This window comes from Meleagris gallopavo, chromosome 12 (genome assembly GCF_000146605.3).
Source record: "Meleagris gallopavo isolate NT-WF06-2002-E0010 breed Aviagen turkey brand Nicholas breeding stock chromosome 12, Turkey_5.1, whole genome shotgun sequence".
Lineage (NCBI taxonomy): Eukaryota > Metazoa > Chordata > Aves > Galliformes > Phasianidae > Meleagris > Meleagris gallopavo.
The window spans coordinates 10933363-10953214 of NC_015022.2; the positions used below are offsets into that span (position 1 = coordinate 10933363).

At 36.7% G+C, this 19852-nt stretch overlaps 1 protein-coding gene across 1 annotated transcript in view; it reads left to right on the plus strand.

Annotated features, from left to right (window-relative positions):
- EFL1 (elongation factor like GTPase 1) overlaps positions 1–19544 on the plus strand; it is a 54926-nt gene extending 35382 nt beyond the window's left edge. Inside the window, exons 16-20 of the mRNA XM_010717458.3 lie at positions 1257–1388; positions 2644–2791; positions 4565–5571; positions 9166–9350; positions 19006–19544. Of these exons, the coding sequence (XP_010715760.1) occupies positions 1257–1388; positions 2644–2791; positions 4565–5571; positions 9166–9350; positions 19006–19194 (1661 nt within the window). The 3' untranslated portion in view covers positions 19195–19544. The remainder of the gene's footprint in view (positions 1–1256; positions 1389–2643; positions 2792–4564; positions 5572–9165; positions 9351–19005) is intronic.
- Positions 19545–19852: the final 308 nt, after the last annotated feature.

The following is a 19852-nucleotide window of genomic DNA, read 5'->3' on the forward strand; positions in this document are numbered from 1 at the left end:
ATTCATTACCAATAGTTTTATTAAAATAAATGGATTACCAGAGCTGAACGCTGCTCTCTGCTAGCTCATGCAGTTAAGCAATCGAAATACTCGGGCTGTAAGTCAAACAGATTTACATGGAAAGAGATCTTTTTTATTTTAGTGTATTACTGCTGCCAGACACAGGCATAAATTTTGTACTTTTGCCTTCAAATGCAGAACAAGAGCAGAGAGTTTTAGATTTTCTTCTTGGTAGTAAGAGTGCTGTAATGTCTGTCAAGAAAATGCTGAGTCTGTCTGATGCAAGGTTTGATAACGTGATTGTTCTGGTTCACATTGCATTGTGAAAAGAAGCTGTTTGCCTCCCTTTTAAATCATTTTCTTTTTACCAGCTGCAGAAGATCAGAATAAAACTGACCATCCCTTTATTCAGTCCCTGGTGGTGGTGATGATCCAGCATTTGTTTTTCATTTAAACCACATGTTGAATAAGTGAAAAAGAGGAAATACATGCTGGTCAGAGGTCAGGTGCAACACAGAGTTTATATGGATTTATTTTCACTGTAGCATCTGCTATCCTGCATTTAAAGCCGTTGAATGCTGTTCTGCTTCCAGTTATTTTTGAGGCAAGTTTTCTTAAATAGCATCTTTTCATATTTTGGTATACCCTGCTGGGCAGACACTTGGCCTTCAGAGCTGTAGAAACAGTCCGATTCTGCAGATGATAACTCTGCAACAGACAGGCTCTTCAGAATTTAAGTTCCTTCATGATCTCATAGGGTGGAAGCTGACTCTCTTTGTTTCTGTTCTCAAATAAATAAGACCAAGCCAAAAAGAACCTGGAACAGTATTAGGATGATAATGCAAGGCTGAGGCTAAGAGCTTCTCTCCTTATCCCTCCTCTGGCATTAGGAGAGAGTGAGGAGGAGAGAGCACAGATCTGTCCCTGCATTTTCAAAATACAAATTTAAATTTTAATCAGATACAGAATATGAACTAAAGGTTCCATTTTTTCATATTAAATTACATGTATATTGAATTTGTTCATCACTAGATGTACTGAAATGTTTGTTTTTTATGATAGAATCAGGAAAAATTACTGCACACATTTTAACAAATAGTTTATAAGAACAATGAGGAGTTTTTAATTCTGGTGTTGTGATTGGAATAGCTTCAGGTTTTTTTTGTTGTTGTTGTTTGTTTTTAAGATTGTGTGTTTGGTCTCTTTTCATATGACACTTGCTTTTCTGTTCTTTTTTCCTCTCCAATTTCTTTTAGGAATAGGAGGCCTGCAAGATTTTGTGCTAAAGTCTGCAACTTTGTCAACATCACCAGCTTGCCCACCTTTTACACCTCTCAACTTTGAAGCTACACCAATTGTGCGGGTAGCTGTTGAACCAAAACATCCAAGTAAGTTTGAAAGGAGAATTCAGTGTAACAGCAGCTCAGCTTCCCACTCTCACTGATTGAGCTACTTTATGTTCTATCCATTAAATTAAACGATAGGTCCAGTGCAAATCAAATAAATCTATATGGATGTATTTCATTGTCCTAGTGAATTCTTCTAGCTGGTTTGCCCATGTCTCAGTAGGGGGTGAGTTATAGAAGGTCTTGCTGCACGTTTTGTGGTCACTTAGCTATATCACTAGTAGGATACTGAATGATGCTAACATTTCAGTATTCCTTTACTGTGAAGGTAAGCAAAGTGTATCTTTGTGTTCTTCACTTCTGTTGCCATTCTTCTGTGCTATATCATTAAGCCTTTGACACAGATTTGCAGTATTTCTACTACTTTGGGTTTCTAATTGATTCCTACCCACTACCCAAACCAGAGTAGCATATCTCTGCCTATGTTTCAGTCCAATTTCCATTTCTTGTTGTGATGTTAGTAGAAACAAAGTAACTAGCTTCCAATTCAGGTCAAAAATTTTCTAACATTAAAGTTACATAGGTTTTTTGTTGTTCAGTTTTTAGTTTTTTTCTAAAGTAGTAGGAGAGTCTAGCAGATGTTTGTCTCATGTTTGATTAATAGGTAATTATATATTGTATATCCTCATTTGGTAAAGCAGTTTAGAAAATATTTAAAGTTTATAGCTCTGGTAAGTGTGATATTAAGTTGAAAATTGTGTAATTCTAGAGAGGCTTTTTTCCTCATTGAGGAGATGAAGCTGTGTCATTCTTTAATCACCAACTTCTTCCTTCAGTAACTCCTCTGAATCTATTTGAGCAAAATCTATTAGAGATACAGAAGTCTCAAAGATATCTACACCTGTGAAAGTTTCCTAAAAGTTAGCTGCTGCTTGCAGTATCAGAAGACAAGCAAGATTAGGCCACTGTAGGCTCAGCTTGCAATTTCCTGTTAAGCTGCAGATAGTCTTGGGGTGACCCTTGCATGTTGTCTCATGGGTGCCTGTATGGTTACAGTAAACTCTTAAAGAAAAGCCATTCCTCCTCTTCAGAATGCTTAAATGCAGAATAGAAAAAAACAAAATTGCTATAGAAGCACCGTAGAACTTAAAAATTATTCACAAACTTTCAGATAAACTATGCATTTGTATTTAGACTCCCAACAAAATGAGTATTACTGTTTCCTCAACTTAAATATGTTTGTCTTCAAGTATTCCTTCCTCGGTATTTCTTTGTTGATAATACCTTCTTTTGCCAGGTGATATGCCTCAGCTGGTGAGAGGAATGAAGCTTTTAAACCAAGCTGATCCATGTGTCCAAGTTTTGATCCAGGAGACAGGAGAGCATGTGCTAGTGACAGCAGGAGAAGTTCATCTGCAGCGTTGCTTGGATGACCTGAAGGAAAGGTTAGAAGGGTCAGGGAGATGGAATATTTTTGTTCAGTAACTGTTTCCTGTTTCTTTGTCAGTTAGATACATCTATCTTTGATTTATGTTACAGTAAAACAGCTCTTACCATTGGATCACAACTGTACCTTTTTGTAGTATGTGCAGAAGCAACTAGTTCACTGCCTTTATAAAGCCATATTCAAAGAAATTATAAATGGCAGTAGCTTCAGGATTCCAGTGAAGAGTGTAATGATATAAGTCGCACAAAATAGAAACTGTGAGAGAAACCAGGTCTGGCAACAGAACTCCCCAAAATTAGGAAGCAACATGCAAGAAGGTTGCAAGACCAAAGTCCTGTTTCTTTGCTCTTGATCGTGCCACTTCCAGTTAATATCAGACAATGCTTACTTCTTCTGCAAGTTAGAATGGATCACTTCCAAATCACTTAGAATACGTTTTTAACGTTATCTTTATTGTGACTTAGTGCAATAAATTTGTACTGTTTCTGAAAACAGATGTACTGCTGCAATTCGCACAGCATTTTTCCTGAGGGTGTGTAAAATCCTTATTATTGGCATTATTCCAACTTTGGGAAAAAAAATTACTGGAATAATTAAATGATGACGAGATAGGATGTTACTGAGCAGCTAGTAACAGTCTATGTATTTACTTGTCTAACAATTTCCTTTGTAAGCATGATTTGGACTTTTTTTTTGTGAGTTGCCATTTCACTTGATTTTTAAAAGAATTATGGGGTGTCAAGAGTCATCATTTTGTGATGTCCCAAACAAGGCACGTGAACTCTGTGCTTGTGGTGTCATAAGCAGAAATGAGAAACACCTGAAGGCACAGAGTGGCAGGACCCCCACTGCTGATTCACCTGACATGGTTTGTGATGCCTTTTCTCACTTGGGTACCAGCTCCCAAAAGGAAAAGTGGCAAGGTGTATTCACTAGCTTTTTTAAGGAGGGACTTGCTATCTTGCACCATTTCTTGTGTGTTACATTTGAGCTCTGATAGTGGTATACTTTAGTAAACTACTAAACTGTGAAGAGGAAAGGTTGTGGTTTGAAATGCTATTTAGATTAGCTCTGGTATAACCCAAAAGATTCCAGAACCATGGTTCATACTTCTTTACAAAAACTCTTCAGTTTACCCAGGGCTGCATTTTTTTCAGAGCATCTTACTGTAGTAACAGCTGTTCTAGTCCAAAGCAAATGTCTGTCTTACTCCATGTGTCCAACGGAGTGGCTTAAATTGGATGCTTAGGAAGAGTAAAAACAGAGCAGCCAGATGCAAAAACTCCTACTGATACTCTGTTGGGCCTTCATTGTCTTCAGTTCATGGGCAGTTCAGGGCCTGCTGCGGTTTGGTTATCAGCTAATCCCTCTTAGCCTTCCTTATGCCTCTCATGGTTTTGTAGGCTTCTATCGTATCCTTGAAACATCTGAAAACTGCTTGTATTTTCATACCATTGGCCAACCTTATTTTTTCTAGTTCTATTATAACTCTTTTGAGGAAGGAGAACAGCATATAGTTTTCAAGATGTGAGCGAACCAGTGATTTATACAGTGACATAACAGTACTTTCTTTTGTTTTGTACTGTTACTTTCCTTTTTGAAGTACGTGGTATTTTGAATAGTTTGAAGTGCATTATCTGGTAATCCGTGTTGCAGTTCAATTTATTCATGACCATCTGTTCTGTGTTAAGGCCACTGCCTGATCTTCCCCAACCCCTCGTTTTAAAAGTAATTTTAAAATTTAAGCTAATTAAAAAACTTTATTTTACAGGTTTGCAAAGATAGAGATTAGTGTGTCAGCACCTATTATTCCATTTCGAGAAACGATAACAAGACCTCCAAAAGTCGACATGGTAAATGAAGAAATAGGAAAGCAGCAGAAAGTTGCTGTCATACACCAAACAAAAGAGGACCAAAATAGAATTCCTGAAGGAATTCAGGTTGATTCAGATGGGCTTGTTACAATATCTACTCCAAATAAACAAGCTACTCTCAGTGTAAGAGCATTGCCACTTCCTGAGGAGGTAACTCGACTTCTTGAAGAAAACAGTGACTTGATTCGAACTATGGAGCAACTCAGCACATCTCTGAATGAAGATAAAAAAGCTCATGAAATAGATCAGAAGACTGTGGACAAGATAAAGGAATTCAAACAAAAATTAGAGCAAAATCTGCAGGGAAGGAAGTGGAGGAATGCGGTTGATCATATCTGGTCATTTGGACCACGGAAATGTGGGCCTAATATTTTGTTACATAAATTTGAGGGTTATAAAAATTCTGTGTGGCAGTGCCTTGAAAATGCTGAGAAAGAAGTAAGTAAGTATGGAGACTTCGACAACAGCATAGTAAGTGGATTTCAGCTGGCTACGCTTTCGGGTCCCATGTGTGAAGAACCCCTCATGGGTGTGTGTTTTACAGTGGAAAAATGGGAAATGAATAAGGCTGGGGAGACACTTCCAACTAAAAGTCAGGATTCAGGGGAATGTGGTGCTGTAGAGCATAAAGAAAGTGAAGATACTGTTTCTCCAACAAGCAATTGCACTGTTAACATTTGCAGTGAGAATGAACATGAACAGAGCAGTCAAAGTGTTCCAAAGTCACTTGAAAAAAATAGTAAAAACAAGGGAGAAGTTTTGCTTACGGATTGTTATGGTCCCTTCTCTGGACAGCTGATTGCCACCATGAAGGAAGCTTGTCGTTATGCTTTGCAAGCAAAACCACAGAGGCTTATGGCAGCAATGTACACCTGTGAAATTATGGCTACTGCAGAAGTTCTAGGTAAGACAACACAACCCTTTGTCAAGAATTTGCTTTCTGAGTTAATGCATGAATTGTTAGATACATAAATATGTATCTGAATCAGAAGGTAGAAAAAGGTGAGAAAAATGTCAGAGATTTTTCTTTGTTCTCTGGTAGATTTTTGCAGTGACTCTCTAGTGCCTCCTTGCAATAGCACTAAGCTTACTCTAACATTTGTTCTTGAAGTTCTCCATAGAAGTTGATATAATGAAAGATGTAGTTATTTGCTATAAAACTCTGCTGTCATACGTGCAAGCATGATACCTGACACTGTAAGCAAGTATATCAATTTTAAATGAGAAGAACAGAATCTAAATTGCTGTTTACAAAAAATGCCCACTACTGCGTGATTGTTTATAGTGATGTGATTAACGTGCATCATCTCATCAGTTGTGCCATAAAATGAAATGGAAACATGGCACTCTAATACGTGGATATGTTTTTAATGAGTGTGATTTAGGACTCAGATGTACAAGCAGATTAGTCCAGTTAAATGAATGTGTGTTAGATGGTGATAGCCATGGACATGCACTGGTTCATTACAAATCCATTATTATGGATAAGCTTAAGCCAATAAACTCTGTCCTTGAGGGTGAGTGAAGAGCATGCTTGCTCTGCAGTAAGGATTGACAGTTGACTTGTGATAAAGCATTGGCTTTTATAACTTAATTTTTTTCTGTTGGCGTTCCATGCATTGATATCCAGTTGAGTTTAATGCATCTTTGTATTACCTGCTTGTTTCTAAGATTTTATAGCAAACTCTTTTGTGTTCAGAACACTTAAAGCTAGACTGTCTTTTCGTTTTGCTTATGCAAATGAAAATTAATTGAGAAACGATTTTATCAGACACTGTTGTGGCTTTGTTTCTGGATTTGATAGCAATGCTCATGTTATTATATTTTTTAAAAGAAAGCAAGCCCTAGATCAGAGCGCTTAAGGGAACAATTCACACAGCTTCATAGTATTATCTCTGGCTCCGTTCTATAAGTGAAAACACACTGACTCCAAAACAGAAGAGCAGCTCCTTTCCCCGCTTGTTAAGCTTATGATCACCATAGACCTGAAAATGTTGATCTTGTTGTACCTGCACACTATTTCTATCCAGTATGAAACTTGTTTGTTTTTTAAAAAAAGGTTGTTTTTTTTTTTAGCATCCAGCGTAAACAGAAATTGTTTGGCATTTTCCTTTGACCTTCTGAAGAGTGCTGCAGTACAGTGAAGTGGTGAACAAGACTTAAATATTTTAAGGAGCTGAACATAAGACATCTTTAAAGTGAATCTGTTATGCACCTATTTATTCTGTATCTTGCAGCATCTTGAAGGTTTTTTTTGAGTAACATCATTGTTTCAAAGTAATTGTTTCAACAATTTTTGAACAGCAAGTCTTGGCATTTTTTAGGGATTGATGCTGCTGAAGCCATTCTTTCTTTCAGCTTATTAGTGCAGAATTGGGACCTGTTTCTCTCCAGTATACTGGCACCTGCCCATAGTGGTAAAACTGAAGACCTCACATAGCTTCTTTGTGATAGCCTAAACTGAGACAGTACTCCAGGCTGCATGAATGAAATACGTGTTGCTGGAAACCTGAAGTAAGCTAAATAAATTGTCTTCTGGTTTCTGTGTTTTGGAAGACCAGTCTTCAATGAACGATGTCTAGAAAATATGTTCATCTAAAGTGCTTTGTGATAATTGTTCTCTTAGCTCATTAATATAAATGCAAATTTTTCTAGGTCCTACCTATTACAATTAGAAAAATGTTTTGACTTTTAACATTAATAACCTATAAAGTGGTTTTGGGCTTACTTGCTTGAACAAATGGCTTTAACTTACGTTGTGTGGTTCATCCACAACATATAAACAGTGGCCTCAACGTGATGCTTTTTTGCAATGCGTGCATTTAACTTGAATCTTAAAACAGTGTGTGCTTAACCAGAGTCACTTAGTGATCTGTGAGCTGTGCTGATATGTGACCCTTTCATAGCTCCGAGTTTTCTGTAGTCACTGGAATTTTCTTAGACTTGAAGTCATTTAGTTATGCGAACAAAGGCTCTCCTTGCATGGCAGACTCGAGTGACTTCTCTGCAACATGCTTTAATCTTCCTGTCATTTGAAATGTAGAATCTTAAGTATTTCCTCAATTTCCTCTCAAGCAATAAGAAGACTATTGTGTGTAGTAAAGGTGACGTTCAGCCAGAGGAGCAGTGAGGAGGTCCTGGTAAGGGCACGAGCAGATAAAATCATCAGTGATGATAGGAAGAACGCTTCAGCCCATGTTTTATTAGAGAACTAGAAAGTCTGCAGCAGTTGGTATTGAACTGATGCTTCATCAGCCACACCTGACAGGAAGATTTAACAGCACTACCTATGTGCTTGTGCTCAATTTCCTTACCAAGGACCAGATTCTATACTTAAAAAATAAAAGCAAATAAACCTATGCCAACATTCCCTTTGATATCCTGTAAAAAACTTAAAAAGATCTGCAAATCAATGCATGTGACTATAATATTTAATAGTATCTTTCCGCCAAATCAGAATCGGTGGGAATAATTAGGAAGTAATGGATATTCCTAATTATTTCCAGGAAGGATCACTGTTTAAAAGCTGCCTGTACATGTCCATGGTTTTTTTTTGTTTTTGTTTTTGTTTTTCAGTTAAATATAAAATATTTGAACATCTTAAAAATTGATAAGAATTTGTGCTTTGGTGTAAGGTATTTCTAAAGTTAATTTGTACATCTAATAGTAATTATTCATACTTGTAAATTAAGGCATTTCTAAAACATTTTTTTCAGTGTATATATTTTTCTGTGCTTTTTCTTTTCATCAGTAGAAATGTAGTTGTGAGTTTTTGTCTGTAGAATACCTAACCTGCAAAAACATTTTAACTGCAAATTAACGTGATGCCTTCTGTAAAGTTGAATGTTTTCCAAAAGTGCTTTGTTCTTATCTGCAGTGTATGTCAAAGGACTTGATATTTGGGAAAGAAAAGTAAAAATTGCTGCTGACAAATTTAAGGATTCATTAATTAAAAGCTAGTTGGGACACATTAAATGTAATAAATACCCAATAAACAAGTTTTCTGTACCTTAGAGTAGCACTGCAGCACTTGGGACACAGGTAGCTTATAGGGAAACATTGAACCAAATAAACTGTTCAAGATAGCTGGGCCGTGATTTCTGAGTAGCGTTATTACTTAGTGGCATCACTAAGCTTGTAATGTTTCTCTAATATTTGATTAGCTGAAGTGAAGCAGGTTTGGCACATAATCTGGCCGAGTGTCTTTGATGCTATCACATGCCTACGTTTTAAAATATACAAAGTATGTGTGTTATCTAGATTCATATAGTAGCTATCATTTATTAACTGTTATTTGTATGATTCTGCACGTGGTATTGGCAGAGCGTGTTGTCTGTCTAAATTTAATGGATATGCTTAAAATTTTACAGGGAAGAATGAGAGCCAGAGAAATGATGTACTTTATATAATGCTCAAGTTTCCTAGCTAAATATGTATTTCTCTTAATGGATCAGAAAATGAATGTATTGGTAAGCTCACCAAAGTAATGTCTTTGCAGGTCGTGTGTATGCCGTCTTGTCCAAAAGAGAAGGCAGAGTGTTACAAGAGGAGATGAAGGAGGGAACGGATGTGTTTATTATTAAGGCAGTACTGCCAGTAGCAGAAAGCTTTGGTTTTGCTGATGAAATCAGGAAGAGAACTAGTGGCCTGGCTAGTCCGCAGCTGGTGTTCAGCCACTGGGAGGTAAAAATATCTATTCACTCCATCTGGTGTGGTGATCTATTTCCTGTAGATGTGGCAAACTGGAATAATAAGTGGAAAAGGTTAAGTTGTGGTCAAGATGTTTGATTAATTCATTTTTGAAATGAAGAGGAAAAAATGTAGCTTTTATATTGGTCTTAATTTAATGACGGTGCTGTTCAGAAATGGAGTTATACTTTCTTGAGATGGGATGCTTTTTATTTCAACATCAACTGAGTGCTTCGGAAATGAAACTGATTCTTCATAAATTGGTTTCTGTAAATTTTACATGCCTTTTAAAATAAGTTATCTGATAAACTTATTTGGGTGGGGGGGTATACTACTGCTAATAAGAAATCTTACTGATTGACAGATACTTCAGGGTTTTTTTTGTCCTCATGTATTCCAACTCAACATATGTTTCCATGTTAAAAGGTAAAGGGAATTGATTCAATTCTTTCAAAGTCAGGTCTGGTCACAGTAAATGGAAGCGTCTCAAAATCATTTCCTTGTTCATCTTTATCACTTAAGGAAACGAACAGGTTTAAGTAAAGGTGTAAAGGAAATACTGAGATGGGAAAGCTAATAAGAGCTGTTATCAATTGAGAATGCACTTCATTTTGTTCCTACAGTGCGGATCTTCAAGGAGTAAAATGGAAAGCTTTAAATTAGAGTTCCTTGTTAAAGAAAACAAAGCTGCATTGTAGGAGGCCTTGGAAGACTTAATTGAAGGAACTAAAAATAGGTGCAGGGGAAAGAGTCTAAACCCATAACGTGAACTTTTTAAAATAATTGAAGTCTAGATTTTTAATTCTTTCAAGGAATTTTATTTGATGTTAGGACCATAGAAGCTTTTGATAAATGGATTAGAAAGTCTTATTCTTTTATCTTCAAATTTGTGACAAATGTCAAATCTGTGAGTGCAAACAACTACAGATTTTTGAGGCCAGGAGTGCTCCATGTAGTTACCAGCTATGGTCCATTCACCTCTGTTTCTCTGCAAAGTATGTGCTGTTTTTTTCACACTACATATATTCTTCCTCATTTTCTTGTAGCTAGATTTTCCTAATAGGAGTATTTGTTAAATACTTCAGTAGCAGTATTTCTTTCTTAGCAATTCCTGCAACTGCCTCAGGAATTTTGTGTGAGTCCTAATTGGAAAAAGAGCATCTCCGAAACCAATCATGTGCTACCAAGAGAGTTGTGAATCCTTGAAACAGTGCTTCTCATCTCCTTTGACAGCACCACCTTACTGGTGCTAAAAATGCAGTGGATAAATGCAACCCATATAAACAGTGTTTGTTCAAAAAATAGACAACAACAACTCGGTGTACATAGGGATGTGAGCCAGTACAGATTAAATACTTCATACCCGTAACAATTGGCAGAACTGTGTACAGTAGATTTTTTTTTCAGTTTTGGATGTCCTCATCTGAAGTGCAGCTGGTGAGGTTTTGTGGCTTAACTGGTCTTTTGTCTGAAGTGTCTCTTGTATCAGTGCCCCAGAGGGATATCAGTCAGAAGGACTACAGTTCCAGCTAACCATTGGTCTGTGCCAGTTTCTTTAGGATTTGTGGCTACTGTGCTGCAATGCTAAGCAAAAAACAAAATCCCTTGCCTCTGTGATCTTCCCTTCTACCCCTAAACTGTACCGAATATTTTCACACTGTCAGATGTTAGGAATTTCACATAAAAGAAAGTGTCCACGCAGTTACAGGCATGAATAGGAGAGGGAGATTTCAGCATCTGGTGACATTTTCTTAAACTGATCCTCAAGGGAGGTTGTAATTATAGCTGGTTAGTTAAAATGTGGTGGTAGTAGGAAAAAAAATGACTGTGTAAACCGGTCACCTTTCCACCTGGTGGGGAGGATTGAGGATTGTATTTTGTTGCTCTTAAAGTCACACTTTTTTTTTTTTTTTCCCTGACAAAATGTGCCCTTTATTAAGCTACAAGCAATGTTGGCTCTGTGCAGCCATGGCAGAGGGAATGCATTCTATTCTCACTTCATCAGCAAAATTGCTAAATAAATATCATTTTCAGAATCTCTAGTGGTGGTATGACAGGGAAGCCAGAAGAAACAGTTTGTGTCTCAGATCACATGAGAAATTTGTGAAGCTTTTCTCTGGTTCTTCTGCTAAAAACAAAACAAGAGAACAGTTTTCATCAAGTATTAGGTGTGACTTTGACTGTCTAAAGTTACTGGTGAGTTGTCACGGTATATTCATGGTACCCGTGGTGTATACTTAATAAATACCATTCATTTTTTTGCATGCCAATTATTTCACGTATCACACTGTAAGATACAGCGTGAACTCTGTGAGATCTCATGCTGTCTTTTCCTTTGTGTTAAAGATGGATAGGCAGTGTGGTAGCTACTGGGCTTTCTTTCACATTTGCTGTGTTACTGAGTGTGTGTCTGTTGCCTTAACTGCATTCTGTGTGATCCCTTCTGTACCACTCTGCATTGATTCCAAGTGGTGTTTCCTCAGTGTGCTTTGCTCGTTACCTGGATGCCCTGGACGTGGGTTTTTCTGCACAGATTGCTTCTAACACCTTGTTTTCCCCATTTTACATTTAAAGTACCGCTTTTTGGTATTTTTAAATTTGAAAGACTTAATCTCATAGGAATTATATGTATGAAGTATATTTAAAGAAATCAGGATTGATTTTTTTTTTTTTTAATTACTATTATTTCATTAATATGACTTGTAGACTATAAAATAAGGGAGATCAGTGATGGCACAGATGTTTAAATGAGTCTCTGGAAATGAGATTTCCAGTTAATTTGTCTTGTATAGTTCATATCACTCCAGCCCCAGGGAATGGAGCAGTACATGCATCAAGGTCTATCTTGTCAGATACGCCTTTGTTTTATTCACTTCTTCTGTCATACTTAAATTTATTTCTGCCTGTAAAGAATGGAACCAGAAGTGGGAGCTTTCAGTTTGGTCCCAGATTAAATAAATACACGTTAAAAGATAGTCAAATATGATTTTCCTTATGCTATCCCTGTGTTGAGTGGATTGGGTTGACTTGGCCGTATTTTCTTTGCTTGTGATTTAAACTTTCTTTTTAATTCCTAGTTAAAAGTATATAGCTTTGAGGTAATGAATGCTTTCTATTTTTTAATCCTTGAATTAGTTATACACATTCAGTTAGAGTGTAACTCTAGTAGAGCAGTAACTTGTTGCACTGAGTCATGCCATTTTGTCTTTTCATGAAGTTCTGTGAGCAAGAAGATATTTATGATGGAGCAGCACTTAGAATAATGAAGCTCTAATCCCATTTGGGAAATGTATTATAGTGAAAATAATGCATGTGGCTCAATTCAAATGACAATTGTCTGTAAATGCAGAAATATTCAAAGAACTGCTTCTTGTAAAGCTGTGAAATGTATGGTTTTCCTCTTAATGCACATCTTTCAGATTGCATTGATTGTCTTTTATTCTTGGAGGGGCAGGGGATCTGTAAATATGTTTGATCTGAATTCTGTTTGACTATTCCTTCTGAGCAGAATAGTGCCTAGGCTGTGCTGTAAGGCTCTGCAGAGAGGTAAAAGAAGGGCTGCATGTTATATATGATAAGAATCTGATGTGTCCTGAATCACTGGAATTCTTGTATTCTGATTTTTTTATTCGTTCCTAAATGTCTTTTTACAACTCAAATAGAAAATAAGGGTTTCATATGGAAGTTGCTGGATGAGGCTGTTTGGCCAGCATTAAACTGGACACAGGGTAACATAATGAGAGTCATACATAAGAGTCAACATAAGAGCCCATGAACCTTTATTAGGTATAAATTGTGACTTTACATCATTGTGCAAGTGTCAGCTTAAGCATGCTAAGAAATTCTAGGAGTAACCTGGAACCTTTCAAATATGAAAAGGTCTTTATATTAACCAGAACATCTGAAGCTAATTAAGGTAGTAAATAAAAGCTGCGTGGCTTTGATTTTCCTATGTGTCTCTTAAGTAACAGGAAAAAATGCAACAGTAAAGCCACAGGCTTCCTTATTTTCTTTCCAATTCCCTAATCCTTGTTTGTAGGTACTGACTGAAGTCACAGCTAAAGCTCAGCTGTCACTGATTGGAGCACAAACAAGGATGATGTTCTTGAGCCAAAGTAAACTTAAATGAGTTTATTTTCTAACTAAATGTGCAAATGTTCATTATTACAGTGTTTATTGAAAAAAGCAATGTCATATCTGACTTCATGTGTTTTAAGGCCTGGGCCAGCCCTTTTGAATATTGTCACTGGAATCTCTGGATTCTTCTGACGAGCTTTGGGTATTGAAGTTACTTTGTAGGGAATCTTCATTCTTGTCATTAACTTACAGGTTAAATGTTTCAAGCTTGAATGCAAGTTATTCCATATTCTCTAAAATCCTCTCTGAAACAAAACTCTTCTGATTGTTTTCTCATTTTTTCAGGCTTTTGTCAGATAGCTGTAGAAATGAAATACAGGAACTAGTGAATTGGATTTATGCTTGTATGCTCTTGGTCTTTTTCATTGTATTTTCTCAAAACCATGTAATTTACAATCATGAGCTTTTGCAAGAAAATATAGAGATACAGAGAGAAATAAAACAGTGCAATTTTTATCAAGTGATGAAGTTAGCTATCAATATTATAGAATTATATGTAATAATCTTAAGAAGATGTATTTATTTGTTTTCTGCAAATTGATGTATAGTGATGCAAAGTGGCCACATCCTTCTGAGAAGCCCAGGTTTGACTACAGAGTTGTCAAAGTACTGGCAAAAAGGGAGGCTGAAGATGAGTTGAATTCTTTTGTTGTTGTTGTTGTTCTTTCAGGGTATGGTATAGAGATTAGCTATTTATAAAATGGACAAGCTGGTACACAAAGTATCTGGTACAATGTGAAAATTTGTGTTTCAGTAACATAACTGTGACTACTTTTTTTTTTTTTCCCTAAGAACATTTATGTGTAGGTACTTCTGTAAAATTCTTAAGTATACTGTATGTACTTTTCCTCCCACCCTCTACCATCTCATCCTCATCCCCAGCATAATGTTTTATGAGTCTTTCAGGTGCTCAGCACTTTGCACAGTTGCTCAGTACTCCTAAGTGGGAACAGCAATGACACCTGCTTCCCACTGGAATTAAATGGGTGCAGCTCAATCTACCTAATCTTACTGGATGTGCTTCCTGGTGCTCTCTGTGCTGAAAACACTGCCAGCATACAAGCTTCTCTCTCACCATTTTGTTATGCTCAAAGAAGAAGCATTTTTACAACATGACTCAGCTTATTATTAAAAACTCAGTTTGGAGATGACAGCTTTTCAAAGACACATTTCACATAAACCTCAGCAAACTTCTGCCATTTCACATGAAAAGTAGGGGTAACTTCTAATTGACAAGGCTGCTTCAGGTATCTGAAAGGCATATCAGCAATATGCATATTAGTTACATAGTCTTTGCCATTACTGAGTGCTGGCCACTATTTGGACTGTCAGTGTTCTTGAAGTTCTTCCTAGCATTGATTTTTCAAAGGTAGAAAAGATTCTCATACCCTGAGGTGTGTATGCCCTTTGACATGGTGTTAATAGTTCTTTTGAAGTTGTTTTTGAGAAACCACTTCTAGCACAATGTTGTTCCTGGCACGCAAAAGCTACCCTTGGTAGTGCTTGAGCACGCTGAGTTTTGTCACTCTTGAGCCTTCTTAAATGGTTCACGTTGGTTCACATGTTACTTGCTAGTCTTGTAGTCTGCACTGGATAGAGTAAGATTGCTCTTTATATTTGTGGTCCAACTAAAGCATTTTCCACATTGACGTTACTTGGCTCAAAAGAAAGTTTTTGTCTCCATCAGACAGTAAGGATCAGGAGGGGAAATGCTACCAGCAACATGGCTGCGTTCCCAGATCTGCCTGACCTTTTGGATGAACTAGGCAGATCCAGTCTGTTTGCTTTTGATGCATCCCTCAACCTTGTTTTGCATAATTAGACTGCCTTAGGCAGAGGCTGTTTCATGCCATCATTTTGTAAAATACACCAGACAATGGGACCCAGACCACTATTGGAGCCATCTGGGTGCCACTGAAATGCAAATAATAAATCATCCTCGTGTTAAGGCTTAAAATTCCAAGTTCTCTGGAATTGAAAGTAATTTGTTCTAACTCAAGTCTTGAAAAGTTTGATGAACTTACATAATCATTTGCAGAATTGAGTACTGTATTGTCTTTCAGTATTAAAATAGTACTCATTATTTGCATTTTTATTGGTTAATTATTACAGGCATTCAGATTATGTCTGAAAAAGATAGGAGCATGCATTGCTTGAATATTTAGTGTGTAAGTTGTTAGGCTAAAAGAAAATGACAGCTGTTTTGCCCATGTTGCTCTGCATGCTGTTACTAAACAAGTCTTGGGAGACATCACTGTTTGGGTGTGTTAGTTTGAATAGTTGTGATGTTTAATGAAGCATTTTGCTTTGGAGTTACTTATTTTTTCTCAGGAATACCTCTACACTTAAAGTATTTGAAGTAATCTAATCTTTTGAAGTGTCTAATCCTTATTGATTTCATTTTAAACACTGCTTCTTTTATACTTAGAATTGGTTTGTAGTTCTGCAGTGAGCTATGGAACGTATTCATCAGCCTGTATTTAATGATTCTGTTGTTTCATAATTTTTATTCTTTATTTTCTGTTTTGATCCCATGGAGCCTCCAGAGCACACAGTAAACACTCCCTGTTAAATGGCTGCATCTTATTCCAGAAGGATGGGTACATTTAGAATCTTATTAATTATTTAGGACTCTACCCTGACAAAAACATGATTTCTGTCATGGATTCCAGAGTCTTCTCTACATGGCTCCCATGAATATGAACAATAGTTCAGGGGTTAAAAAACTTCTCAGTTCTGATTCCAAGAAGCCCAGACCCATGGTTCTGCCAGCTACTGTTGTAAGCAAATTAAATTCAACAATCATGGAGCATCAGAGGGAAACATTTATGTTCGGTTTTTGTTGGTTTTTTGTTTTTTTTTTTGCCTTCTTGCAGCATATGTACAGAATGTGGGGAATGGTGGATGCCAACTGCTAGGTGCATCTGCTTTGATCCATTAATGTGATGTGAAGAGGAGTAGCCTACTCTTGTCCTCAGCTTCACTTACTGAGTCAGAACTTAAGAATCAGAAAATCTCCTTTTTTTTTTTATTACTGTGTCAATAACACCTCTGTGTAGTTACACTAGAGTTATATTAACATGACTATTTGCTGACTTCTTAAAGGAAGAGCACAACTGATGCCTCCATTTCCAGCTGACTCAGTAGATCTGGCTTCCTCTTTCTCTTTATTTGTCCCAGTGTTTACTACAAGCACTGTGTGTCTAATTAACCACATCTTCTGCTGTATGTCCACACTTGGGTATGATCCTCAGAAAGAGGAATTCTCAAGTGCCTCCATAACTTGTTCCAGAAGCAGAATGTAATACCAGAGCTATTTAGACGTGATGAGATGCAAAGCCAGTTCCTGCGGGTACTGATGTGGCTTTCAAAACCTAATTTTGATCTCTTTCCAGTTCTGCTCTGCACAGTGCAGTGGTACATTAGACCTGTAAGTTCAGTCTTGAGTATATTTTCACTTTTCTTCAGGAACCACTGTTCATTGTTTCTCTCAGAATGTAATTTGGGAATTAGATAACTTGCTGATATGAAAGAACTTAATCAAAGGGAATAGTAACAGCCTTTTAAGTTGGTATAGTTTGTAGCTGCATGCTCTCCCTAGGCAGTAGTTCTGGAGCATGTCTATTGAGTATGAGTCACTTCTCATTCCTGTGTTTCTTCTTGAACTTGGACATTTTCATTTGTTCAACTCTTTAGATGGGTCCTGACTAGGGGAAGTCTCTGGTGTTTTTCCAGCATGATGATGATTAGTATGAACATCACAACAACCTGATCCAGTCAACATGCGTGTTTGCCCAGGAGCTGGGAGGAAAACCAACCAAACAAAAAACCCAGCAATTTTCACTGTCTTTTTCTTTATTTCAAGTGCATAGTGGTGCCCACTTACTTTCTGTTTACTGGCATATGCTGTCAAGGAACTGCCTTGAAGTTTCAAGGCGCTGGTAGAAAGTCCCTGTATAAGACACCAGAATGGGTATAGCTCATGTGGATTCTTCTATGCTTAGACAACCTTTATTTGTATGTTAAAAATAAATGCAGAATCATTTGGAAACCAGAATTTCATACAGTTGATTTATGAGTTCTGCTTGCCTTTGTTTTCAGCTAGACAACTTTATGTATGTTCATTTCCCACCTAAATAAGTGAGGCTAGAGATCTCTTGTAGCATAATATGATAATATAATATGATAATATGATAATATAATATGATATCCCATTTAATTTACCAGGACTATATATGTACTTAACTGTAGCAAATTAGTATGTATTTATTTATTTTTTTTTTAACTTAGAGGCTTAACATTCTATTTTGCAGGATTTAACCTGCAATATTTCCTAATAGAAAGTAGCCATCTTCTATGGGGACTGCACCAAAAGTAATGCTTCCTATTTTATGATGCTGGCTCATGAGGTCAGTGTTGGATGTTGGTGGTATGGCAGTAGAGAATGAACCCTCCCCACCAATATTCCATTACATGTTGCCATGTAACAGATGGCAGCAGAGTCTGCGTTGAGGAATACTGTTCTATAGCTGAGAACGTGCTCTGTTGAGCAACACAACATGTTATTGTGTTTTTTGTATCTGATGAGGTCTCTGTGGAAATAAATAGGAGGCATTACTATTTGAGCAGGCTACGTACTGCAATTATTGTCCTAACTTTCTATATACTGTATATGTAATTCCACTCATAGTTTTAGGTGTTATTTAGCATCCGAGGTATAAAATTTGGTATTTGTTATTTCTAGGAAAAATCTTTGTCCTAACCCTTTTTTTATTTTTTTTTTTTATTTCCTTCTTTCTAGTTTATGTCACTTAGATGAGCTTTAAGTAATTTTGTTTGGCTTGAAATAGCATATGGCAGTTAAAAGTATTTGTCGAAATAAATGGTGTATTACACTAAGTCAGAATTTAGGGAAGTTTATTCTGTCCTTATCAGTGCTAATATTAGACTTCAGAAATGATCATGGAGTGATGTTCTCAATTATTGCCATAACTATCACTGCTCTCACAGTAACTGACATGTACTGCATTCCTTCTCCCATGAGGATTTTGGTTAAGAAATGGATGCAGCATTTCTGATCTTCTTTTGGTAAAATATTACCTGTAGCTGCATCTAGGGAGGAAATCTACAGACAGAAATGTTCAGTTGTTATAAATTCTGATAAGATCGTGGTGACATAATATTCTAAAGAAGGAATTCCTTTTTCAAAACCAAAAATGTTTTAAATGCTATTTGTTGTTGTTACCGGCTGGCCATTAAATTTGTTTTAAAATAAATTTGTACACAGATAAATACAACTGAATTTCAAAATCTCTCCCATGCTTTCTGTGACGAATGCTACATGGTGTTCCTAGTTCATGTATTGTGCTTAAGTAGCTAATAAGCTGTCCAGAAAACTATCCACTCTATCTTCATGCTGTATACTTCAGAGATTAAAATTACCTGAAATGTACTAAGAATACTAGGAAACCTTTATGCTACTTTATTATTTTTTTCCCCTCTCTTTTTATAGATCATTTCAAGTGATCCATTCTGGGTACCAACCACTGAAGAGGAATATTTGCACTTTGGGGAAAAGGCAGACTCTGAGAACCAGGCCCGCAAGTACATGAATGCAGTGAGAAAGCGAAAGGGACTTTACGTAGAAGAAAAAATTGTGGAGCATGCTGAAAAGCAAAGAACCCTCAGTAGGAATAAGTAGCTGCATCTGCTTCCTTTCTCTCCTGGTTCAGCTAAGTTTTCTATGCAGCAGATTAAAAATATCTTCTGGACTTGTTCTTTTACACCATATTTCTTACACTTTCTAATGTTTATGGCTTATGTTTTGAAAAACATGAGCCTTTCCAACTTTTATATTGAGAAAATAGTTTATTTACTTAAATCATAGGCATATTTCTTGGAATTGGTCTCAGATTTTAAAGCTTTCTGCACTATTGCTGTCACGGGATTGGGAACTCCTAATTTAATTGGTTTCTTTCTGATTTTTCAGATGTAATTGCAGTTAGAGCTGGTTACCTAGTCTGTTGCAAATAAACTATGCAATGAATTTAGCCCCTCAATGTTTTTGTCTCTATTTTAAAATTAATTTTCATTTATGTAATGTATTTGTTGCCCTCAAGCACTTTCCATAGTTACTTATATGCAAACATGTAATCCATCTTGGAGTTTCTGAACTATTTATTTTACTCTTTTCCTAGTGTAAACAGTCATCTAAATGTGGTGATACAGTCTCTACTCCCAGGTTGTAGCAATGCATTGTCCGTAAACCAGAGAGCAAAAATAGCACATATGGAAGACTGAGGACTGCAAACCAGACAAGGCTTTTCTTTTTTCCTTTCCTTAGAAAGGCATCTTGGGGG